The following is a 26,459-nucleotide window of genomic DNA, read 5'->3' on the forward strand; positions in this document are numbered from 1 at the left end:
TTTACTTTTTTTTTTGCTCCAGTTACATATTTATGCTGTTTTAACACACATATATGACAAAGCTGTACAAACCATCCTCGTTAAATAGTTTCTACATCCTGTGTCCAAATCATCCCACTCATTACTGCTTCCAGAATGCATAAATCGAGCGCACCGACATGTCTCTGTAACCCCGCCCCTCCGGTTAACTCCCCCACTGACGACGGCACAGTCCTCCCAATGCGGGGGCTTTGTGGATCGGCCCTGGCTCTGCGCCGTGGAGAAAACGTGCGCTCAGTCTGTGTGGCTTGTCAGTGGCAAACAAACCAACCAGCCCTGAGAGAGAGACACGGTAAGAGGGAGCAGGGTGGTTTTCACCACAAAACAACCCGAGATAAATTTAAGGATTTCTTTTTTTAAAAAACTGGGAAGTGCATGCATTCATGAGCGTGTGCGGATATTTGTCGACGCTGGAGGTTTTTGAGGAATTCAAACAGCTGCTGGTGGATCTGGAGGCACACTGAGGCGCTGCCTGGACTCCCCGTGTTGCTGCATGTGCTCCCCACAATGGACTGACTTACCTCCCCATTCATCAAAGGAATATCTGATAAACTCTTAAGTCTCAATGGTTCTTGAAAGGTAAGAAGCAAAACCCTGATGTGTCGGGTGCAATCATTTATTATCCGAAATCACCACCGCGTGGATGTCTGCACGCCTTTGTTTTGAAGTCGTCTTTTGCCGCACAGCAATTTCACTCATTTACAAAATGATGCGTTTGCAGAGTGATGTCTTTGTGTGCGGCTGTTTGGAAACAAACCCTGTGTGTTTGTGCCCTTGTTGCGTTAGGAGAGAGATGGACGGGATTGAGAACACCATGCAGAAGAAGGCTGCAGAGCTGGAGCGGCTCGCCGAGGTTCTCGTCACCGGGGAACAGCTAAGGTATGTCGGTCTTTCTTTGGCCCAGATCTCCGCTGAACGCGAGTGTGCTGTAGGTTAAACCTTCTCTGATGGAAGTTGCGTAATTTCATCAGGATCTTCTGCCAGCTGACACGCCTGCACTATAAATGAATACATGATGATTAATAAATCTAGTCTTATAATGAGAGTAATTGTTTCTTGCATGCTCAATCCTGCATGATATCCCTGCGTGGATCACAGAGGACATGCCGGGACATACTAAACGAGAGAAGTAGGTGGTTCTAAGGTCGTTTTGACAGTAGGTTAATGATCTTGCATGTTGCTCCACTCCCTGCAAACTGGCTCAACAGCCACTGTCAGGCTCACTGCATCATGCACAGCCAAACAAAGGCGTCCACACATGCACAACCCTCCTCGTGTACGTTACAGCCCGAGGCATTGTAATGTCTGGGTTCTGGAGGATTCTGTCTTTTCTCTTTTCAGGACTGAGCACACCAACAATTTTTTTTTTCTTTCTGATACAGTGCCCTTTGAGCTGCACAGAGAACGGTGAACCAACAGTGTCATTATCATGCCGTGCCCACTCATCCTGTCAAACCAATGGCCCTGCCAGTGCTGTTGACACGCTGTACCCTTTGACCTACAGTACTGTATGTGAAGAACGGCTCCATAACCCTGGTGGCGTTCACTGCCTCATGTCCCCATCGATGAATAGAGGCTCAGTGCGTAAAGCACGGCGCCGATGCCTGGAATTTCAACCCCCAGCTGAACTCTGTGGAAAATACGCGACTGAATTGTTATGATTTTTTTTTAAAGAAGTACAGTGCTGTAACATTGTTGTGTTCTGAAAACCAATAGGAAGTGAGACTAAAATCAACCTCAAGAGATTAACAGTTTGTTTGTTGAGAGTGTTTATCATTGTTTGCTGTGTGTGTCTGTGTGTGTGTCAGTGTTCTTGGCACAGCCGTACACTGAGACTGCCAGCTGGCTGCGTGGCTGGTGTCAGTGAACGCGGGGCTGGTTGGGGTGGCCGTCCCGGGGTCCTCTGAGACGCATCTGTTCTAGGCGAAAAGGACTTGTGGTTGTGACATGCAAGGCTTGCTCTCTGTCCCTATATCAGTTTCTTTCTGAATCCTCCGCGCACATTGTTCCGCCAGTCGATCCACCACTGACATGTCACAACAACTGTTTGATGGATTGACATAAAAATTTGGTAAACACATCCCCTGCTCCCACAGCATAGCTTTAGCCTATTGACTTCGGTGACTCCGCGTGTCACCAGTGGATGAATTGCCGTCATAAATTTTATCAACAATTGTCCAAACATATTAAGAGCTCTTCAACTTTATAGAGTCGCCAAAAAGTTTGATGCTTTGGTTTGTGATCAGTTATAGCCATAATCCTTAACTACTTTACTTTGTGGCTATTGCCAGTTAGCAAAAGCTTGCACTGAACATTATCCCCGCTTAGAACCAGCATTTCAGATTGCCATTGTGAGCATGAATGCTGATGTTAGTGTTCAAACTAACACTGCTGTATCCAGTTAGAGTGCCACTGCTGCTAGTCTTTCTGTAGAGGATGAAGACAATGTCTCCCCCACTGTTCACTATAACTCCCTGACTTGGCTTCGTCCTGAATGGATAACCCTGACCAAACCACGGTATAAAACGCTGAGAAAGACGCGGCTGATTTCACTTTGTGAACGGCAGAATTCAAGAGAATAAAATTAGACCTGATATGGAACACAGCTGGTATCAAAGCAAGGGGTGTACCGTATCCACACCTTTGTTTGCTCCTTTTATCGCAAGTCAAGCTCATGGGACGCGACCGACACAGTTCCTGATACTGATAACAGGCTGTTTTTAAATCTGTTATCAAACATTTGTGCTCCATCACGTCGGCTGCTCGTATCTCGGGACAGATCACTTTCAGGCACAGGGCTGCAAACCTGTCACAGAGGCACATGCAGCTGCTGTATTAAGTCTTGTGACCAGTTCGTACTTGTGAATAGATAGTTTGTTGCACCGGGACAAAATGTGATGCTTCACGAATGTTTAGGAGACAGAGAGTCTTTCTCCGACATTCCCGCCTGTCATTGTTTCATTCAGAACAAGCTGATCTGATTTAGCTTCCAACTTCTTTTGAAATGATTTTATTGGTAGATTATGAAGCTGTGCGCAGATAAAGATGCCTGTCAAACCTGGCTGGATGTAAAGCCTGAAAAAGCTGTTCATCTGAGTTCGCCCATCTTGACTCTTGGCAGAACAGTCGGCTTGGACTGAAGCCGTCATTGCTAATCCTTAGTGATTGTAGCCAGCTGTGCACAGACCCAGCATGGTGCAGCTAGCTAGCTGAAGGAAGCTTGGCTAACATTGTGACTGTGGTGGGCTGTTATACAATGTTCAGGTTCAGGGAGAGGTCACGTTGGTGATGTGAAACCAGCATATGGGACATATATAGGGGCATAACTGGTTTGTCATGTCATCTTGTAACACAGTCACATCATAAATCCATGCAGACGGTGTTCCGTTTGAACAATCAGGAGAGGACTGGTTTGCTTTAGTGAATGATCAGATTATTTCTTAAGTAAATCAAGTTTTCTTTTACAAGATTGTTTATCTTTGAGCCTGGTAAAAGAAGTATTATGTGCATATTGTATCCACTGCCTGTTTGTGAAGACTGACCAACGCTCTGCAACGGCACCCATAGGATTCCTCAAGAGCAGTTTTGAAGCTCAACGTGGGTGGCAGTGGCCACCGCCATCTTGACAGTACCTGACACCACCTAACTAATCAAAGTAATAACAATCAAATACTTGGTTGAGCATGGTTGAAGCTGAGGTGGGTGGGTGACGCCAATTTAGCACTCTGTGACGGCACCCTGAAAAGTAGACCATCCCTTATTTATGTATAACTTTAAGCCTTGATATAATTTAAATGATTATATAAAAGTTCCGCGCTTGTACTGTTGTCATGAATTGGGAAATTAGCTATAAAGAGTAAAATATCTGTTTATATCAGGCTGTAAGCAGAGGGCTGTTGATGTCTGCTGTAGACTTGGGCATTGGGATTGACTCACGTTTGGAGTCAGGCTCAAGTGGATGTCAGACGAACTGCGGTTTTCGCCACTTGGGCACTAGCTTCGTCTTTCAGCCGAGGAAGTCGCTGCTTGATTGTTTCTTCTTCCTCTGAACCACGAAGCTCCACTGTCACTTGGAAAATGTTATGAAACTCATTAACATGTTCCTTCACCATTAATTCTCAATTAGGCAGCAGTCGTGTGTAAATCAGAAGCTGAGAAAATGTTTGTCTGTCTTTGGCTTAAACCTATTTTTGGAATTTACGGAGCTATTTTCTTTTTTTCCTCTCATAATTTTAAAAAATGACATTTTTAGTAACATTATATGGCTTTGGGCTGAATGTCGGAGACAGGTCATACTGCCCTAACTCACATATTACATTTTCTCATTTTGTCATATGTCACCTGATTGTCATTAGAAGCAAACAAAATCAGAGAAATGTCTCTCATCTCATTTTTAAGTAAGTTGACGTTTCCTTTTCCTCTTCTGTCTGGTTTGTTGTTTTCCAGGCTGCGGCTCCATGAGGCGAAGGTGATCAAAGATCGGAGGCACCACCTTCGAACGTACCCAAACTGCTTTGTAGCCAAGGAGCTTATTGATTGGCTGATCGAACACAAGGAGGCCTCGGAGCGAGAGACGGCCATCAAGATCATGCAGAAACTTTTAGACCAGAGCATCATTCACCATGGTAAGGCCGAGCTGTGTGAGAGTATTTCCAGTTTTCTGTTACAGCGAGGGTCTCTCTCCTGTTCTTTTTCTTGTTTGACATTTTCTGGGAACAAGCAGCGCCTCTTAATGGATGCCTCTCTGTGCTTTACGGCCAATTTGGCTGCAACACAGTGTCTCACTACCTGCTTCACATCTGACCGGACAGAAGGAGAGCGGTATTTCTTTAGTTGCTGTTTAGACAGAGCCAACTTAATATTAACTCAAGATGCTTGCTTTAAGCAAACAATCAAAAATCCCATGGGACTATAATGGGACATTTTAGCTATGGTTACACTCTGCCATCATAAATTAGCAGAAGCACATGCAGAAGGTCTGAATGGCGTCTGCGGCAGACAGTTATGTGTGCTGACAGTAATTAAGGTGAATAATTTTAGCTGTAAATTAAATCTGCAATTTGTCAAAGTAACGGGTTTATGAGTCACAGCATGTGTGTTATCATACTAAAACATCACGATACAGTCTAAGAGAAAACATCAGGTCTGTGTCCGTCTCTGGGTTATGTTCTTCAGCGTTAAAGGTTTATTTTCCTGTCAGTCAGTCATTAACTACCTCTTCCTGTTCTGGTCCTTTTGTCTCCAATAATCCAGTTGTTTTTCATATTGGTGTGTAATTCCTGCACGATGTGTTTTCAGTGTGTGACGAGCACCGGGAGTTCAAAGACCTGAAGTTGTTTTACCGCTTCAGAAAGGACGACGGCACGTTCCCGTTGGACAGCGAAGCCAAGGTCTTCATGAGGGGGCAGAGGATCTATGAAAAGTATGGGCACGCACACACAAGAGCAAAATTAAGACACGAAAGCGCCGGCATACACACGTTCATGTTCACCGTAGTGTATCACCTAGAAAGACGAAAAAATAGAGGCAAGCTGTATTCTTATCAGTATATAGGAATAGTTTGACATTTGGGAACGTGCTTATTTTCTTTCTTGCCAAGTGTTAGATGAGAAGATCAACTCTTGTCTCTGTCTGGGAAGGTTCTCCGTCATCCAGGTCATGGTATATCCAAAAAAAAAGAGCAGAAGCTAGGACATCTGGACTTTTTTGAAGATGTTTTACCACTTATCCACGTTGCTTCTGTGGCTGTTGTCTACCTCAAACTCGCATGACACTTTGTATGACAAATATGGAGCTATAGGTTAGCTTAGCTTCATATAAAGACTAGAAATGGAGAGACTGCCCCTGATGAGAGGATAAATTTAAAAAGAAAAAGTTTAAATATTTGCCATTAAGGCAGGACTGGTTTGGGTTACCTGGCAACCTGCAGGGATTTTTATTTGACCACTAGGATAATCAGTGACCTTTATAGGTGTTATTATTAAGTTGAATATGTAGCAACTGGATCGAGCCTAGCTATTTCCTCTTTTGCAGGCTTTATAATAAACTAATATGCTGGCTCAATTTATACACCGATCAGGCTTATCATTATGACCACCTTCCAAATATTGTGTAGGTCTCCCTTGTACCTCCAAAACAGTTGTGACTCATCAGAGAATGGACATGGGTCTTGTGAGGGTGTCCTGTGGTGTCTGGCAACAGGTTGTTGTTAGTGGGGGCCTTTGGGTCCTATGGGTTGAGGGGAGGGGCCTCTGTGGATCAGGCTTGTTCGAGTGCATCCCACAGATACTAGATCAGTTGACAAATCAGTCCTTTGACACAATATCGTCACATAATGACGTAAAGAAATACATCTAAACATACAATTAAAATTATTAGGAGTGGATTAGGGGTGGATTCCACGCCTAATAATTAATGTCTTATTGTCAATGTTAATACTACAACATACGTACATTGCAGTGATTTTGTGTGGGACGTGAACTACCATGTTTATGGTACTCCCAGAGAGTTTTATTTTTACGACTCTCCTCAGAAATGTGTCACCGGTTTCTTCCCACACTTTTTCTAACTTCCTCACCTCCACCTGTGTTTTTATCACCTTCCTCATGCACGTTGACGACAACTGATCTGAAAAAAAATGTGAATGCTACCTGTTTGAATGAAAAAGCTATTGTTTTTATTATTATAGCACCAAAAATGTGAAGTCACACTTTACAGTTTATATAATAAAAGTCCGATACCATCACAATTTTACTATGTATAGATTCCTACATGTCATAGTGTTGCATTTAGGCTACAGTTACTCTTTCATTAAGTGTATTTTGGTATTTTTTAATTAATATACTCCACATTCCTGCATGTACAGTACACCCGTTCATTAGCCCAGTCTTGTTTTTGTTGTGATTCACTGTTATAAATGATTGGATGCAGGATGTAAAGCTCCTTAAAATGACCCTGGTGAATACCGCTGCTGTTGTGATAAACACTGAACTATTATCTGATGATGTTGAAAGTTTTGGAACTTCATGGTCACTTGGCAAGCGACAGCAGAGGCCATCCCTGTATTTCCTGCTTTCCTCTTTGTACCTCTTTGTTGTGAGTCTCTGCTGTTCTCCGCACCACGCTGATTGAATACACCAGAAATAGGACCACCATTCATTTTTTTGAAAATGAATTTTCATGGTAAATTGGATACCATTAGATTAGAGCGCATAGCGCTGAGCCTGCCCCGTTTAATTTTTTTTTAGGATGCAGGATGAGGAAAATCAAAGCACACTGCAAGGATCTTAACAATAGATGAGTCAGTATTTACCCAGAGAAGGAGGACACCACTAATGGGAGTGTTTTTGTTTTTACTCTTGATCTTTTTCCCAGTACTGGTGAGAATAATAATTTCTATAAAAACATTTAAATCTTCCTCGGTCTCCACCTATCTCTTGTTGTTGTTGTCGTCAGTGACCTCGCCCCAATTTAGGGTTTTTTCACTTGAGCCTGTCGACAACTAAACACAGGAGCCAGCCGTGTTCCTGTGCCTCTCTTGGCACACGTACACTGACACACTCTTCTAAACAGAGACCTATTTTTCATGTGTTTCTGAACACACACACTCACCCACCCACGCACACACACACACACACACACACGGTTGTTGCATAAGAGAAAGAAAATAGTCTAAGGGGAGACATCTGTCGTCTCAGCTCTGAAAGCTATGTGTTTATGTAATCACCATGGTGCATCCCAGGACTCACCAACACACACACACGGTTCCTCAAGCTCACTCTGATGGTAGCTTGAATTGCTTCACAGCTACGCTTAATGCACAAATAACCCTTCAGCAAAATAACCATCTCTTCTGAATCAGAGTGCAAAGTGCAAGCATGTCTCATGCAGGGAATTCCACTTCCTGTGTTGATAAAAGTCCGGCAGTGGATTATTTAGTTTGAGTTCTAAAACACTGTAAAACGAATGAGTCACTGTACACGGGACACATTAAAAACAGAAGGACTGAGATTGTCATAAGAATACAAGATGTTAGCCCATGGCACTCTCCCACAATGAATCATGATCATGTATCATTATTATTGTATAACTTATTTCATTCATGCGGAACAGAGCTTCAATCTTAGTAAGTTAGTCGATGCTCAAGCGCTGTCATGTGGCTCCGATTTATGGTTTTAAACCGTTTGAACAAAATAAATATCTGCAAAAACTAAATGACATCACCACCATGCTGACACTGATGCATAGTGTTTCTGCATAATATCAGAAGTTAAGCCTATAAATAAAATGAACCACATCATATACATTAGACTGCTCCTCACTGCATAAGCATACAGAGCAGCAAAAACGCCTGAAGTGCACGCTGTACAAACTCCATGATCATACAGTGTGTTACATAAAGTCCCTTCGGCCATTCTAGTTTTTCCATTGGAAAAATAAACATCCCGTCTCACACATGCAATGATCTGTGATACTGTCAATTGTGAAAACAACCTACACATAAAAGTCCAATAAACAAACCAGTGAAAGATGTTTTGACAGTAGTTCCTTAGCGACGGAGTTGGTCAGAGAGGTCAATTTAAAGCATTGTTCAGAGCTTTGTTCACCAAGCGGACTATTTATATGTCTCGTGTGTGTGAGCTGGTGATGGTGGCTGGATTTCAGATACATTATTTATATTTCAGATGCTGAAAGCTGAATTTCTAGCCCACTTAATGAATAAAACCTTTATCTGCAGTATGATTTTAATTATTTTATCTCCTAGTTCTCATTTAATGACTAGCACAAGACTTTCATCACTCTCTCCTCAGCATTTGATCTTTTGATTTCAGTACTCCACATGGCCTCATTCTCAGTATGGGCTTTGGTTTGTGTGTGAGACAGAGACAGACAATACTGTTAGTCAGTTCCACAGGACTTCTCAGAGCTAGAGTACACCTCAGTTTGAAACAACAGCTGCATTTTTTTTTTTTTTTTTTTTTCTCATTTCTCGGGCCGCCCTTTAGTCTGAGCCTTTGTCAGCTTCATGGAACCACAGTTGTTAAAGGACTGTTCTGGTGGTTTTGAATTCTTTCAGCTGCAACTGCTACTTTACATTTACTGGTTGTCATCCGTCATACTTGACGTGTATTCTTTTGTCAGACACAACCAGACAACGTACATGCAACTACACTGAAAAAGAAACGTTCATTCCTAAAGATACCAGTGCTAACTTTTAAATTATAATCGCTCCTGTTAATGCTTAAGTCTTTCATTTCCTCAGGACTGTTGTTTTTATTACAGCAATAAGTCATTCTTTTACTAATAATTACCCCAAGGTGACAAACAAAGGAAGTCTTACCATAAACACTGATGGTAAGCAATGCTATCATTTATTTATTCTTAGATGAGATATCAGCCATTGGAGGCTGTAATTGAGATTAAATACTGTGGAAATTAAAGTTAGATATGAGACGGTTGCGTCATTAAACGTGGTTTGTGTAATGGAAACGCATACAGTCATTTAGTCAAGAAGTATGGAGTCACAAGAGTGCCACAAAAATGTGTAAATAAATGTGGACATTAAAGAAAAATACACAAATAGAACTATTCATTTATCACAAATAAATAACTCTATTTTTACTGTATATCATATTTTTTATATTAACTTTTGCATTTTTTCTGAAGAACCGAGCTGTCAATCAGTTGACCTTGGGCGTGGCTTCCCGTCTAGACTGAGTTATCAATTCTTGCTTTCAGAAACAGTTGTACACTGTGATATAAACCACTGGCCTTTCCTCACATCATTCCTTTTCATGAAGAAAAATCTAGCTCGCTCATAAAAAGGGACAGTACAATATTAAACTGTCCTACCTAAAACTGAGCTTCTGTGATCACATTTAGCATTTTCAAGATTTTAGATTTTCCAAGTGTGTCACATTTGCATCGTAGTTAGCACTGACGCCTCACAGCAAGAAGGTCAGCTAGGGCCTTTCTGTTCTGAGTTTTTCCTGTGTGGGTTTTCTGTGGCTTCCTCCCACCATCCAAAGACATGCTCGTTAGGTTAAATGGTGGTTAAAAATTGGCTGTCAGCGTGCGTGTGAGCATGAATGCTTGTTTGTCGCTTTGTGTTAGCCCTGTGATAGACTGGAGACCTGTCCAGGGTGTACCCAACCTCTCGCCCAGTGTCAGCTGGGATAGGCTCCAGCAGACTCACGATCCACTCGAGGACAAGTGGTTACAGAAGATGAATGTGCATTTTCAGCCAATTCTTAAAGAATGTTAGAAGACAGACATTGTCCACACTCCAGCTCTACTTAGAATCTGCCTGTGTTTAGAAATCACTTGTCCCATATAAAAATATTTGTATCAGTCCTGATGTTATTTTCTAATAGCTTGATGTTTTATTACTTGTATACCTTTTGGCAACTCAAGCCATTGATGTAATTTATGACCTTTAAAGTCACATTGTCAGTCTTGATTTGTGTTGTTTGGCCATAGAGTCTTCCGAGCTCCACCCTACAGCAAAACCAAAGAGCTGGGCTATCCCACAGCCACATCTCAGTGTTTGCTGACTGAACAACTCACGCACTTTGAGCGCATATTCAGGTTGTAATAGCTCAACTCGTCCCATTTGAGCTAATATAACACGATCTTTCGGGTTAATGTTTAGATGGATTAAATGTCATTGTTTACACAGTCATGTTTCAGGGAACATGTTGTTTAGATCTTTCAACATTTGTATTATAATGCTGCCTGCTAATGTGAGTCATGGCAGCCAATCCATCAAAATTTGACATCCAAGCAAGCCACGTGTTGACTTTTCATGACTGAAAGTCTGAGAGTGCAGCCTTGGGTGTGCACTCTGACCACTTTCTTGTTCTAATTTTTACTCAGGTTGTGGAATACAGTGTGACCCTGAAAGCAAGTTTATATGAAATACAAAAATACATGGCTTTTCTCAGCAAGGTGGCTTTTTCCATGCTGCACCCGATTCCGCATTCATTTAGGTTAATTTTATGTATTAGATCCTCATTTAGATTAAACCACACTGATGCTGTTCTTTCTAGGCACTAAGGGTTTTCCCACTGACCTTCTGAATCCAATAAGACGGTCATTCATATCTGTTGTGGTGCATACACACTAGGTGTCTCATCTGCTATAAACATTTATTAATACTGTGGGGATTACTTATGTGCACCGGCCAGTTATTTAAAGACAATTATTCTTATTATTCTATATATATATCTCAACTGGTACCACTACTGCAACATGTACAGTAGTTTAGCCTAAAGACAGGAAATGCAGAAACTGCTAGCATGTCACTGATCTCCTGACTTGCAGCATTCACTAGGGTTCAACAAGTGGAGACTTTAAAAATGTTTCCAAGCCTGGCCAGCTGTTTCCCCGTTTCCAGTTCTTATGATAAGCTAACCTAGCAGTTCTCTTCTAGTAACATGATATTTACTCTAAAGACATGAGAAGGGGTATGCTCCTATCTCAAAAATGTAAATAGCTTCGGGTAGCTATAAAACACTTGCCTACGAAGTTGTGAATGAGAAGGGGCCTCTCGTCTTTCGCCTCCAATCCATCGTTAATCCACCTTTTCAGCAGAGAATCACATTTAATCTCTTGACTGACTCACTAGTCTGGTTTTGATCCATGAAAATGGCCTCCTCCATTGTTTGGTTAATACAGATTTATGAAGATGTGTTCACTGTCAGACTGGTTCTTTCAGGTCGGCCCATTACGTTGGTGGTTGTTGCTTAATTCTCTCAACTTTGGGATGTGTCTGGTGTCTGCATCAGGCTACTTTTTGATTCCTTCAAATCTCCTGCAAGCTATTACATGATGTTTGTTTGACACTGTGGGATTGGCATTTTACAGAATGATTGATAGCCGCTGAGATATAATGTGGGAATATAAGATGAGCACAGCCAGCGGGGAGGTGGAAAGTGTAGAATCTACATGTTACAGTTCATTACTAGTTCATGTTTAGACATACAGGTGATGTACAGGTGTTTAGCAGAAATCTTACTGTTTCTTGCATGGCTTGTGTGTCTCTTTTTGTATGATTTAAGCGTGTAGGTGACAGTGTTTGTGTGTGTGTGTGATGGGTCTAAATGGGATTTTAAGAGAGCGGCGTAGTGAAGAGTCAGCAGTTCTGTTCTTTACGAGTGTGTACTTGTCTGTTTTTTATTTGTTTTTAAACCATCACATGGGGGCACCCAGAAGAAAACCGCATTCCTCGGTTCATCTAATCCTCTGATTCAGATATGCATCAGTTCATTAAATGCACACTTAACTTTGAAGTTTTATATGTTTTGTGGAATCCTATCCACTGTTGTGAAAGAGATACTTGAGATGTGTTTGAGAGAACCTCCTCTTATTATCAGTCAACCAGAGCCAGTTGTTTTTCTTGATGTAACTACCGTGTGAGTTGAAACTCTAATCAGTAGTCCTGGTGTATGAAGCTCAAGAAATAACATGTATTTAGCTTTAGTAGTCGTTCTCAATCCTCCACATATGTGGCTGAAGTGTGAGTCTGGAGGCAGCTACAGTACTGTCTTCATGCATTTGGACTGTGCAGATTATAGAGTGGCGAAATGGGCAGAGCTGCTGGTTTGGAAGATTTTCTTTGCTGGAAACTCCCTCTGAAGAAAGTTCACTTTTCACAATAACTCAACTCTTGGATGCTAAAGCTGTTCTGTGGTTTGCCATTATGTTCCTCAGCTATAAAGATTGCAGATTTCTTATGAAATTTCCTAGTTTTTCTTTAGTTATGTGTACTAAAGTAAAAAATGTCCTGCCACTCGTTAGTATTCAAACATTAGCAAGAAGTTTAGATGCTTAATTGATTAAAAACCAAATTGATGCCAGTCGCTGAATTCATTCACAGTTTAGTAACGCAAGCTTTGTTTTGAGTTCAATGTATGGATCGAATTTGAATGAGACCTTTTTTCGGTAAGTAACAGTAGTTTGTTATTTTCTCTCCACAGGCTGATGAACACCGAGAACAACCTGTTACAGACCAGGGAGGAGGGGGCCGTGTCGTTTGAGAGGACGCTGGTGGCCTCAGAGTTCATCGACTGGCTGCTGCAGGAGGGAGAGATGGCGACCAGGGAGGAGGCTGAGCAGCTGGGACGGCGGCTCCTTGAACACGGCATCATCCAGCATGGTGAGGTGGAGGAAGAGGGCCTACCGTTAATGTTTGATCTTCAGTATTAGAAGGGGTCAAGTTAGCATGTCAAGTGATAATCAGTACTTTTTCTTATTATCAAGGAATGGGGTTTCTCATAATGACTAACCTGCAGAGGGTTGGCTTTTCATTAAACCGTTCCCCTCAAACGGGGATTATCCAGTAATGACATGGCAACTAAGCAACACAGCTTTGGATTTCTATACACACTGGGAGCATGGGTGTGTGTATGTAAGCTGTGGAGATACTAGTTTTATCTCGTTGTTTTGGCTGTCCAGCCCATAGCTTGAATATTTTGGTTCACTCTCTCTGCTCCTCTTTGCTTTACACGGGTTGTTGTTTTCAGTGGGTTAAAGACTAATGAATCCATTTTAAGTACCGGCCCCGCTGCACACAGCACGCAGACATAATGGGCCAGGCAGGGAACATATCGACGCTGGTGGAGACCAAAACAGAGCTAAAATAATAGTACAATATTAGACTTATATTCATTGGGTGGTGCTGTAACTACCTCGATTTGTAAAGAAGCTGTTTACTTAAAACGTTCGGCTCACCATAAGAGCTTCAATCATGCAGCACTGGTTGAATATATGCAAAATGGCGCCAAAACTGAACTTCATGTCGTAATTGACGTAGTTATAAGTATGATACAATTTTATTATCCCATGCCGCACCTACTTAGATCAGTTTCAGTCTGACTGATAATCTGTGAATGACCAGTAAAGCTACTAGCCCCCGTAGACTCATGTCTATCTAATCCTGCCCGAAGGCTCGGCTGGTAAATACAGTTCCACCTCAACCCAAAGACCTTCACATTTATATGTCACATGTACCTTAGCTGTGAAACATACAATCTGATAACTGTCGTAGATATATGATTACAGCCCTCTCAAACACACGTTTAGGTAACTAAACATACAAGTTTCACTCTGAGCTCGCTGCAGTTTTCAGCAAAACAGGGACCTAATTTACCTAATTTAATTTAATGTCTAGAGAGCTCTAACACGGGTTACAATTAGATCCCTCTATAAAAAGCACATAACATTTTTTTCTGTCATACCCAAAACAAAAAATAGGTCGATACAGTCTCTAATAAGTAACAGGAAGCTGCATTAGTTTCGCTACTTGAACTCATTACAGTTCATTTTGGGTTCATGGCTGTCCTGAACTGCTGACCCACATTAAATGCCACAGTGACCAAGATTGTGTTTCAGTGCTCATGAGTTTTGATTCTCTCCGTCCTCGACCTAGCTCGAGGCTGCACTTAAAGAGTGAGTAGAGTTACAAAATGTTAGAGTTATTAAAGGGAGGAAAATGTGACCTGAATGTCACAGGCTTCTAGAGGTCGGCTTGTTTTGACTTTATGGCTGAGATCCAAGGCTATCATGTTAACTGTGAATATGTGATACACTATATATAAGCTTGCCGTATGTGTTGGGTATCGTCTCAGTGGTGAAAGAGGTACTTGGATGTTTTACTTAGGTAAAAGTGACCACATCCCCCTCCAATGACACTAGAATCAGTTTGCTTTCATGTGAAATAAGCAGTCAACTCCATGGCTGTGTGGTTCCATCAAACCCTTGCAGACTGGGGCTCAGTTATGACGGAGAAGAAACTCCCTTTGGTCTTTTTCTTTTTCAGAGCCAGTCATAAAGTAGTGGTCACCATCCCTAGCGCTGTGTGTCCATGACAGTCCATGGTAAACGATGACCCATCGACCTGCATCTTGAATGGATTTCCATTCGGTCACCACATAAAACCTGATTTGGTGCTGATGTCTCTGGTTGACACCCATGTGTGATTAGATTAGACTGTGTTTTACTGTAGAGACGCCTTGGCCTTAGTTTAATGGCTGTATAATAGATATACAACCAAACAAGTCATAATAGCTTGAGGCGTACTAGATATAGAGTGGAGTCTTTCACGAGAGACACAAAAACACGTAGGAGCTAATTAAGAGCATATTAATATGACTTTTCGTGCTGTTCACGTGTGGAGCAGCCATCAAGCAGCAAAATCACAACATACCAGCTCAAATAGAGCACACATATAGCCATGAGGAGCAAAACATCTTAAAAAATGTCACTGCCGTACACAACCAACATTTGATTAAAGCAGAGAATAAATGTTTCCCCTGATGGAGTTATTTCCGCTATTTTTTTCCATCCCCCTTTGCTCCTCTTGCTCTTGCTTCTTCTTCTGCCCCAGTGCCCTCATCACACAGTAGGTCCATCTGCTCTCTCTAACCCTCTCACACTCACTCTCCCTCCCATTTCTCAAGAGCTGTAGTAGAGCTGAGCATCTCCAGGGCTGAGGAATTTGTTGCTACAGCACGCACACACACGCACACACACACACACGGTCCTGTGTGTTGTCACTTCACGTAGTTAATGTAATACAGAGCCTGATCCACTTCCTGCTGGTCTCATCCTCCCTGTGGAAATAATTGCTCTACTGTTACACGTTTCGCATGAATTGTGGACTTTACACTGTGTTTGTGGCACTACACCCCGGTGTTCGGAGGATCATTTAAAACAATTTGGCTTTAGGTGATGTTTTTACAGGCCCTAAGGTCCTATTAAAAACACATTATAAAGAGCTAGGCTGCTTTTCTGCTCTCTGTTTCCCCGGACAGAGGTCATGGTCACTCATTCATTCAAGCAGTGCGTGGGATAGTGGGTCTAGATGGATCCTCTTTGTGTGTGTGTGGTGTGTTTGTTTGCTGTGAGACAGTGTGGAATTTGTTGCATCTGAATCAGTCACAAATGGGTAATCATGTTAAAACCGCTGCAGGTAATGGAGAAATTAGATATATTGTCTTCCTGACACAAGATCATCTTTAATCAGTGGTGAAAAAAACACAAATCAGCATATGTATTTAAAACTGACACATACACCGATCAGGCATAACATTATGACCACCTTCCTAATATTGTGTAGGTCTCCCTTGTGCCTCCAAAACAGTTGTGACTCATCAGAGAATGGACATGGACCTTCTGAGGGTGTCCTGTGGTGTCTGGTAACAGGATGTTGTTAGTGGGGCCCTTTGGGTCCTATGGGTTGAGGATCAGGCTTGGATCAAACAAAATCCACTCTGTGTATCATGCTGCCACCAACAAGGAAGTAACAACCGTCGACTCTGTCTTGTCTCAGCAAAGGACCTTGGAAAAAGACAGTAAAATAAAATGTATCCTGGATAAACCCCTCACATTGTGTCTTTCTCACTGTGGAGATTGAAAAATGGTTTTAATGAAGGTTTGGCAGTAAAATGTATGTTTTTACTTATTGGTTTGACTCAACGAGAACTAACCATGACAGCAGGAAATGATGGGGTTTTTAGGTTCTTGTTTAATCTGGATTCCAAGATTAGATGCAGGGCTACAGCTGGTTCGGGTTGGGTAGTCTCAGAGGAACTGCTACTGTAAAAGCGAAACATTGAAGAAAATTTCATTAATCTTTCTGTATGAATGGGTCAGATGCATTATTCAGAGATTATATTACAGCCTGGCCTCTGATGAAAATAACCCAGTTTGAAGAGTTTAAGGAGAACGCAATTTAGTTACATAACCTGAGTCAGAAAACTGGGTTTCTAAGCAGGTTCCTGATGTGTGTAGCTGTTTGGTTGTTAAAAAAAGGCTTAACTACACAGGCGCATTATCAGAAACTTCAGAAATGCAGTAGAACAAGATGTGGTCTTAAAAATGGGCGGAATAGCTTCTCTAATCTGGAGGAGTGTTTGGGAGTTGTTATTGACTGTTTTTATCATCTTAAACTGAAACTGAAATAGCAGCGGATCCTGATTTTGTTTCCCTTTGACAGTCTTATTACTTTAAATAAAACAGTGCTCATAATTTGTCACAAAGTAGGAGTGGTCACTGCTTTCACGTAATTGTTAATGAAATAATTATGAGGCGTTAGAGGCTGACTAACAACCAGTATAGAAATACATTTCACAGAAAACGGTTATTCTTCATGTGCCTGCCCAGGCTTTAACAATGAAAATGTCAGATTCAACTAGATTTTAGAAAAAGGAGACGGGTTGATCAAGCTGGAATTCATTCTTTAGATTAGACATACTTAGTGAATATTTTAAATTGCAGAACTTCCTTCCCAGTAACAGAACTTTTATTTTCTCAAATGTTCTTTGTTATTAGTCACCAACAAGCATCACTTTGTGGACGGGCCCCTCCTCTATCAGTTCAGGATGAACTTCAGGCGACGGCGGCGACTGATGGAGCTTCTCCACGAGCGAAGCCGCAGCATCCCCGAGAGCCACGACAGCCCCTTCTGCCTCCGCAAACAGAACTCGGACGGAGGCAACACCAGCTTCCTCTCAGGTAAGTGCAGTTTTCAGACCTGACTGAAAACTGCAAAATAATTGTCTCTTCCTGTCGACCTTTTTTTTTTTTTCAGGCTTTTTTTGGCATTTAACAGTTTTAACAATCTCAACTGAGCAGCAGTCTGAATATGTCCTTCTGCTTAGTGGATGTCTTCCTTCCAAGAAAAACACAGTGACATATTTCCCCCCATGCCTTATCTTCTGTTGACACACATACCCGAGCACACGCACAGATGCAATAACTGGTGTCCTTGGTGGTGCCATATATAGATAACGGAACGGTCCAGCCTTTGTTGCCAGGCAGAAAAATGCAGGAAGAAGTGTTGAGATTTCTGCTTTCGTCACATCGCTGTAGAGATATGCTCAACTCTGCATCATATCAATACAAGTCTAATTTAAGTGTCGTGCGACAGGGGATGTTTCCTCGCTTTCATTTCCTTGTGATTGTTATACATGCCACTCAGTGTTTCCACAGACGTATTTACAGTACCTAAGAGACATAACCAGGGTTAATGTCAGTGTATTTGAGTAAAACTCGGAGTTAAATCACAAGACTTCCTGTGCAAATAGGGCTTAAGAGTGTAAATGGTTGCACAAAGGTTGCTTTTTAGATGCTCTGTTGTAATCTAAAAGTTTTTAGAGTAAAGAGTAAAATGCGCCACACAGAAACTACTGTCTTTTCTTGCTTTACCCAGCTTTGGCTTATATTATTACAAGAGGTATTAAACTTTTCCATTCTGTATTTGTGAACATCACTTTGTCCAAGATGGTTCCTGTGGGGAACATTCAAATAGTTTCGAGAAAGAAAAGTTAGTTTTCATCTTGAAGTGGCAAAACATTCAAATTTAATCTTTTTAACCTTTGTATCCTGCTCTTTCCCGTCTCCCCGTCTTTTAGTCTAACATGCCAGCTTTTTTTTTCTTTTTTTTTGTGTCTATGTCTCAGTGAGTCCCACGAAAGAAATAAAAGTGGTGGTCGGAGTTCGCCGGAGCAGCATGAGCAGCAGCTGTGGCAGCAGCGGTTACTACAGCAGCAGCCCGACGCTCAGCAGCAGTCCACCTGTCCTCTGCAACCCTAAATCTGGTAGGATGACATGGAAATAGAGACGATGTGGAAGGCCTCACTTTGCATCTGTTAACATAATTCTAGAGGTTTATTGTGTTTTTAGGAACCACGTCTCAGTTTAAATGTCAGCCTGTCTCAGAACTGCTTTCTGAAAAGTCTTAATTATCCGTGTTGGGAAAAGACAAAGGCATCTGATGCACACAGACTGGCTCCAGGCATCTCAGACTGGAAGTGGGTGAATGGTCAGCATTAGTGGACTTAAGGTTAAACGGGCAAACAGCCTCGTGTTTACTACAGAGGAGGACAAAGTTATAATCACACATACGATTTGGAGATGGACCGCTTTAAATTCTGAGCGCAGATTTGAACGAAGGAGCGACGCACATGAGCTGAGTGTGCGCTTTCCGCTGTCTGTGTGTTGCGTGTACCGCTGTGAGGTTTTCTTTGATGTGTCCAGTCCAGGACTTGACAGGAGTCTCTTTGTACCACAAGAGCCCCCTCAACAAGAGGACTCACACACACGATACACAATGAGCAGGAAAAGGAAGGCACATAGTTTGGGCACTTCCCCTCTGCCTCGCACTAGCCTTAGTAATTGCATATGTTACACGAAAGGAGGAGAAGGAGTCGAAACACAGAAAGCATTCCCAGCCGATGATACAGACTAATAGGATGAGCTTCGTGTCTTTTGTCATTTCTTTTAAACATTTTTGAAGTTAGACAGACGAAAAAAGTGGACGCAGAAACCACAAAAATGAGACACTTCTATATACAGTATCTGATCAGGTCAAGGTGCCGTAATGAGATAAAAATGTCCAGATGACGAAAAGTCGCACATCACTTCCTCTTTTTTCTTTTTTTTTTTTTATCAGATTAGAGCAAAGTGCTAAACAGACCTCAAGTAATTTGTCAAGCACACGTGCTTTGTAATACTCAAAGGATTTATAGGGAATGCGTCTCAGGTTCATTTTTAGCATTTGTTAGTTTATTTAAGATTTTATTTGTGTTCTAGGGAACCTATGTGGACACTAAGCTTGTTATTTATATTCATATGCTCGTTTCTTGTCTGTGATTCTCAATTATTGCTCAGTACTGCTTGTCTTCCAATCCACGATGTTCAACATGGTTTGTTTTAAGGAAGAATAATTTTACCAGATATCTGTGGTGCAAACATCACTCGTGCTTTAGAGAAGCTATGGCGTCACTCCGTCACTCAGTTCATGACACGTACCTGCAAATCGGAAGTAATAACGCGACAATGGTTGAACCTCAGAAAAGTAATCAGAAATGATTAAGTTAAAGTAACAAACACAACAGAAACATGTGGTAATAAATGAATGACTAAAAAAAGGAGTGACTAGAATAGAGGAAGAAATCAGCTTGAAAGCTAAAAAAATGTAACTTCAATTATTTCATTTCATACCATTAGCTAGTGTGGAAGTAACCTGCATACTCTCTGAGCACACTAGTTAGTGTGTGGGTGTAGCTGTATGCAGCTGTCTCTGTGTGTCTATCTTCAGTCATTCTTTATACAGTGTATACACTTAAAAATAATTTTTGAGAAGCAAGCGTCCAGTTCGTGTTAAAGTGAGCAATGTTTAAGGGGAAGTTGGAGGAGGGGAAGGAGAGCTATACTGTTTCAGGAAGCAGCGTGCCTCCAGGCCCTGTTAGCATGTGACTGGCATTTCCACGCACACATATACATTTTCTTAAGCAAAGACAGAAATAAAAACTATTAAAAAATGCCTGACTGCATATGTGAATATGAAGTTTGTCTAACAGTTTGTGTATCTACTGTTATCTCAACAGTTTTAAAGAGACAAGTGAGTCCAGAGGAGCTGCAGACACCAGGAGGACCTTTCATAAAGAAGACATTCACCGTAGGACAAACACACACACATACACTTATGGAGGCATTAAGAAGATCCTTCAAGTCATGTGCTTAGTCAATGCTTCTGCATTCCTGCATTTTTCTTAGATGTACCCACTACAGCCCAGTGCAAATCTTAGGCTCAGATTTAATTATTTTTTATACAAAGTTGATGCGTTTCTGTCGTTCCTCAGATCGTAGGTGACGCTGTGGGCTGGGGCTTTGTGGTGCGAGGCAGCAAACCCTGTCACATCCAGGCCGTGGACCCTGGTGGACCTGCAGCCGCTGCTGGCATGAAGGTAAGACTTAAAGAGCTGTGAACACCAGTGGGCTTCATCTGTCTATTAATGCATGGTGTAGAGAGACGAACAAAAGAAAGGTCATGTCACTATTTGCAGCATAAATGGACAGATTTATCTTGAAGGTTGATTTATCCATCTCCAGCTAGTAATTATCTACATTTGAAAAACAAGTCCATCTATTTCCAAGCAATGGAAAATGAAAACAGGAAGTACTGCAGGTTCACATGCATAAAGAGAGCATGTAATCTCTCTATTAATGTTGAATGAACTTTGATGCAGTCTGTTGAATAAAGAAAGGAGCCTTTAATATTTATTTTGAGACCGGAATGTGATGTTTGCTCCTCCGCGCATTGCTGGTGGTTATTTAAGCTTTTTTCTTTTTAAAGAAGGACATTCCCTTAAACATATAGACTCTCGGAGAAGAGTTTGACAAGAATGGAAGAGAAGAGCTGGAAAATAAAAAAGGCAGAGGCGTCCCTAAAAGATGTAGCCGTAAAGGCACATAAGTGTTGTGGGAGGAGGAAAACAGGGTAATAGTGGCTCTGCCGCCACAGCTGGCACGAAGGTATGTCAACAGAGTGGCAGCAAAAATGCTGGGAATGCAGAGCACAGCGACTTTAGCCACAACATGGGGAGCAACGGCTGAATGAAAAAAAGGCAGCAGAGGCCAGAAAAGGGAGAGGAAAACCCAAGGACACAATCTGAACTATTGGTCATAGTCATCATCAGCTGTTTGGAATTGCTTAAGACTTTAGAGGCTGACGAAGGAGGTAGAGCATGTTAAGGAGTAGCAGTGAAAGAGGAAACGGTCAGTGGAAATAATATCAGTTCTGCTTTGGTTACTGTTGGTTACCATTTATTATCATTGAAAAACATTTCAAGTCGGCCATAAAGGCGTCCACACTCGTGAGACGTGCATGTTTCATGTCTTTGAACTCGGTGATTGTGTGACTTACATGTGTTAAGACGCCATGTGATCATTCTCTTCAAATATTTTTAGTACAATTTTACGCTCTTCTGTTGTACCGAGTGAAGAATCTAACTACAGAGCCAAGCCAAAACCAGAATATTAGGTCAGCGTGCTAGATTCAATTCCCAGCATACCGCACTACTGTACTACAGCTTCATTTTTTTATTTTTTATTTTTTTTTGAGACGTCAACTGCACCCATTTCCTCGGAGGTTCCTCCCGTCCCACCTCACATGAGTAGTTTTATTGATGTGTAATTGCAGAGAGGGACTTCCATGCCGTAAGGTGTTGGCACTTTGCTCCAGGCAATATGTCAAGGGAGAACTGTACGCCCGCCGAACTCTGATAGCAGGTAGTAAAAGGCCTCATATACACGTGCTCTCAGACGCTGCATCTTTTTTTCCATCACACACAGACGCACATCCGGATAATGGATCTGAGCACCTCAACGTATAATGCATCACTCTTAGAGCCGCTTCTAATGCACTTTCAGCACGGCAGGTAGAGAGCAGGGGTGTCCGTTTGGCTCACTTTCAGTCCATTTGCGCTTCCTGTGTTGTGGTGCGCGTTTCCACACCATTGCACCTGTATACAGAACAGTGTGTTCTGTTATTGTGTTTGTATCGCACGGATAGAAAGAGAGCCTGCTTACCTCAATTTAAAATCTTTAAAGCTTGGATAGAACATGAACTGTAGCCTCCCGACATACTCTTTAGACCTCTAATATCTTTTATATGAAACATGAAATACTGATGTTTATTATGTTTAAGACACGCACTTATGACCAGCTCAGAAATATCTTTATCTTTTTCTTTACGTAATGGTTTAAATGTTGGGAAATTTGCTCTTATTCACTTTCACTCCCAGAGTCTTGTTTTTAACCGAGAGGTTGCCAAGCAACCAGTGCTCTCCTGGAAGTTTCTGCTCCCAGCCTTTGTCTGTAAAACAACTTAACATTTTTAGGGATCCATGCAACGACGTTGCAGGATCCCTGTTGATTTTGTTGTGATTTTTCTTCATCATCTTCTTCTTCCTATTCTTCTCCTCTGCTTGGCTAAAAGTGTCTGCCCAGGACAAACTGCAAGGGTGAAACGCATCAAACCTGGTAATTTGGTACAAGTCCTAGCATGTCACTTTGCCAAGGTGTCAATACACATGCTTGCAGCTAGGTGGCGCTATAATAGGCCAATTTACATTTTGGCTCATATCTCTAGAACCGTGTGCCCTAGAAAAAAAATTCTTTCTCCCTCTGATTCCTTACATAGCCCTGGTTCTGATGGTCTAGGCCACGCCCATTTCCACATGCCATTTTTGTCCGCCATTTTGAAAAGAATTGCACCTCAAACCAAAATCAACTCCTCCTAGCCTGTTCATCCAATTCACACCAAACTTGGCATGGATCATTTATGGACAAAGATAATGAAAAGTTCTCAGAAGACCTCGGGGACGACTTCGCCACGGCATGGACCCCTTTATGATCACTCGCGATCATCTAGTTACATTTTATTTTATGTGTAGATAAAAACAAACAAGATATTTGTTAATTAGTGAGTGGACATTATAACCCTGACTAATTTTTATAATCACATATTTTACTATCACTAGCTGGTTTGTCTTCTAGTTTGGTTTCTCACATGGCCAAAGCTTTGTTATGGGTTATATTTGATCATATTTTAAATTTTGCACCTTTCCAGCGTTAAGAATTGCACCAAATAACACTATTTTTGTCAACTCTTTGAGGACCTATTTCAGTAAACTTCATAGGAAGGGCCAGTGGTTAGACACAATTGTTAAAATCTTTGTGATTTGTCGAGCTTAAACATAGATTTTGTGGATTTTGGCCGAACAAAGAAGCGAAATCAACTCCATGATCTAGCCTCACATTTTGTAGAAGGACTCGAAAGTGGTCTTTCATTCTCAGCTGGGAACAACATAATTATTACTGTAAATTCAACATATAAGTTTACAGCATATAGTTAAGAGCATGCAGCCACAGTACACTCTACAGTCTATATATACTGTGATGTATTGTTTCTCTGGCTTTTTCATCCCTCAAGGGACATAAATCCAAAAATGGCCTCAGGTCATCCATCACCTGAGTAGTTTTTTTTTAAGGGATGGCTGACCTGTACACTGCACACAGCTGCAAGTTGAATGTCTTAGCGTGGCCTCTTTACACGTGTAGTTTATTTTCTCCCTACATCTCGTCTTTATGCTGCTGGTTTCTGTTCCTTTCCTTTCCTTAACCCTCTCGGCGCAAAAAGCCCTCCAGTCCAGCTGGGCCTCAGCCAAGACTAACAGCCCCACAGCCTGGAAGGAGAGAAGAATCAGTGGGAGAGAAAGAGGGGGAGGTGTTGGGAGAGTTTTATAGAGGCTTGAAATGAAAGGTGGAATGGAGAGAGAATGTAAGTGAAGAAAAAGAAGTGGAGCACTTTGACTGCGGTGTAATATAGGCTGCAGAGGTTTGGGCACGATTACAGTAAGAGTCTGAAATTCCTCTGCAGCACAGGATTAACAGTCTGGACAGCTCTCCCTCCTTCTATCACTCTAAATCTTTCTTTCGCCTCATTTTCTCTCCCTATTTTGAGCCTCCCTTCACTCAAAGTGCAGGAAAAACAGTTAGTAGAAATTGCTGTGTAAATAATCAAGAATGGTAACCTGTATCTGCACGGATTCACTTCTCTGTGTAACATCGGTTCATGTAAGGGAGGAGGATTAAATAGCTGCTGCCTGTAAAACGATTCCCGAGTCTGGGCTCCTTGAAACATCTGCAAAAGTTTTTCTTCCATCATCACTCAGCTCTCTACATCTGCACTTCATTAATATACAACCAATAAACTATATACAGTGTATAGTATCTGTTCAAGAACATTTGCTCTTACTGACACACAGTATTTTATACCTCTTTCAGCATCTTGCAGAGCTTTTGGAAAACCTTTGTGGAGCCAGTGAATCAGTGTGCTTGCATGCGCCTGCTTGCATAAAAACAATTCAGACCACAGCAGCTCAGAGGCAACTCGGAGAAGAAGTCTATTTTTTTTATCTGCAGCTGCAAAGTTGTAGTCCTAGTTAAGTAACGATAAGGGAGACAGGGTTCAGGCGTGATTGGAACGTGGTTGTCATCCTGCACCGGGTGTTGCTCAGCCTCAGTTATTGCTTTATGGGTACTGTCGCTCAAACAGATTGCGCTGTTGTGAGGAAATTAGAAATGAAGAATGCTTATTAAATATTATTGAGTATTTTATTTAAATGGATCTTTTAACCTAAAACCTTCATTTTACTCTTGGATATGACAAAGAAAAGCATCAAATGTTATCTAATCTGAGTAGCTCGGACCAAAAGTATTTTTTTTTTTTAGTATAGAAATGTCTGTAGATTGTATACTGTAGTTACAAGATGTGAGAGGAGATGCAAGGTACTGTAGCTTACTGTAGCTCCATGGTAGGTCTGTAGAGATTTATGGTGTTTTAAAAAGAACATCCAACATATAAATTACTGGGTGGCATGAAAGCACATGATCTCCTCTCTGTGTCCGTCTTTCTGCAGGTATGTCAGTTCGTGGTGTCGGTGAACGGGCTCAACGTCCTCTGTCACGACTACCGGACCGTCAGCAACCTGATCCTGACGGGACCCAGGACCATCGTGATGGAGGTCATGGAGGAGGCATAAATTTGAGCCACTGGAGTAAATCTCATAAAACAGCAGTGCAGTAACAATGCGGGGACTGGAAGGTTTGGTACTTGACCTCAAAACCACATCAACCGGGAAACACGACTTTGAACCTCATTCTTTCTCCGTTTCTAACGTTTGTTTGGACAAGGTGGACGACCGAGAGACGTGTGTGTGTTTAAGAATGCGGCTATTTGAGCCGAGCAAATGATTCAACCCGCAGAGAAAACATGCAGGATTTTAACTCCATGGAGCACATTTTTAAAAAAGAAAAGAAAAAAAAAGGAACGCATTAGAGCCACCACTTCTACAGATGATCTGCACCTGCAAAGACTTCATGGGAATCTGCATTTCCTGTTAGTTTGAACTGCATCATGACCACATTTCTGATCATGAAAGGGACTTTCTGGCTATACTAGTCCTCTGAAGTCGGAGGAATCAAAATAAAGTTTTCATATTAGAACCTGGAGAAGAACGAGATAAAGGAGAAACTAAAAATAAGGAAGAATATTTCGTGGATTCATTCTGTGACCCAGCAAGTCTCTGACTGTGGGCTAATGTTCCTGGTGGTTCAACACTGCCCTCTGCTGGGAAAGACAGGACAGGACAGGAAGAAACTTTTTATACTTAAGCAACACAAAATCATCGGTTTCAGGGTTTCATAGTTATTTTTCCTTCTTTGGGGAGCCATCATGCTAAATGGAAAGTAGACAAATTTTGCATGAAAATCTAAAATGACTAAATTGATGCAGAGGCAGATTTATGCTTCGCTCCTAATAGTTTGTTAATGAACGTAATGAAAATGCAGTGATAAACTGCATTAGCAGGCACAATGTAAATAGTTACTTAAAAAGTTACTTAAGACTTATAGAGTCTTATAGAGACTCATAGAGAGAGGAATCCCAGTTTTAGAAATATTGAGAAATATTGTGTTTATTGGAAGTCTACTCAAACTAAAACTGCTACAGCACTGAGAAGATCCCTAATGACGTTAGTTTTTTGTCATTTTTTCAAAGAGGATGCACAGAT

General features: G+C 41.6%; 1 protein-coding gene and 1 long non-coding RNA gene across 4 annotated transcripts; one reads left to right on the plus strand and one right to left on the minus strand.

The window, feature by feature from the left end:
* The first annotated feature begins 115 nt into the window (after nt 1-115).
* On the plus strand, nt 116-26,048 carry deptor (DEP domain containing MTOR-interacting protein). The gene is made up of 10 exons (XM_084556873.1): nt 116-618; nt 826-918; nt 4,486-4,664; nt 5,338-5,461; nt 13,017-13,195; nt 17,371-17,553; nt 18,501-18,638; nt 20,430-20,500; nt 20,685-20,789; nt 25,308-26,048. Exons 1-10 carry the CDS (start codon nt 605-607, stop codon nt 25,428-25,430), a joined length of 1,209 nt encoding a protein of 402 aa, XP_084412999.1. The 5' UTR covers nt 116-604; the 3' UTR covers nt 25,431-26,048.
* LOC311496862 lies at nt 15,947-17,490 on the minus strand. Of its 3 annotated transcripts, none has more exons than XR_014699358.1 (3): nt 17,375-17,490; nt 16,527-16,635; nt 15,947-16,377 (listed from the first exon to the last, which is right to left on the minus strand). It is a non-coding gene; the product is annotated as an uncharacterized lncRNA (long non-coding RNA). The 3 variants fall into 3 exon arrangements; XR_014699359.1 differs by having other exon boundaries at nt 17,379-17,486; XR_014699360.1 differs by having other exon boundaries at nt 17,294-17,419.
* Nucleotides 26,049-26,459: the final 411 nt, after the last annotated feature.

The sequence above is a fragment of the Chelon labrosus genome, assembly GCF_963514085.1.
Source record: "Chelon labrosus genome assembly, chromosome: 12".
NCBI classification, from domain to species: Eukaryota; Metazoa; Chordata; class Actinopteri; order Mugiliformes; family Mugilidae; genus Chelon; species Chelon labrosus.

Excerpts from the sequence above, each read along its gene's own strand:
- deptor (XM_084556873.1), top strand. Across the intron at positions 5,462-13,016 it reads GGGCAGAGGATCTATGAAAA|GCTGATGAACACCGAGAACA; the intron begins GTATGGGCACGC and ends TTCTCTCCACAG. Across the intron at positions 20,501-20,684 it reads TCATAAAGAAGACATTCACC|ATCGTAGGTGACGCTGTGGG; the intron begins GTAGGACAAACA and ends GTCGTTCCTCAG.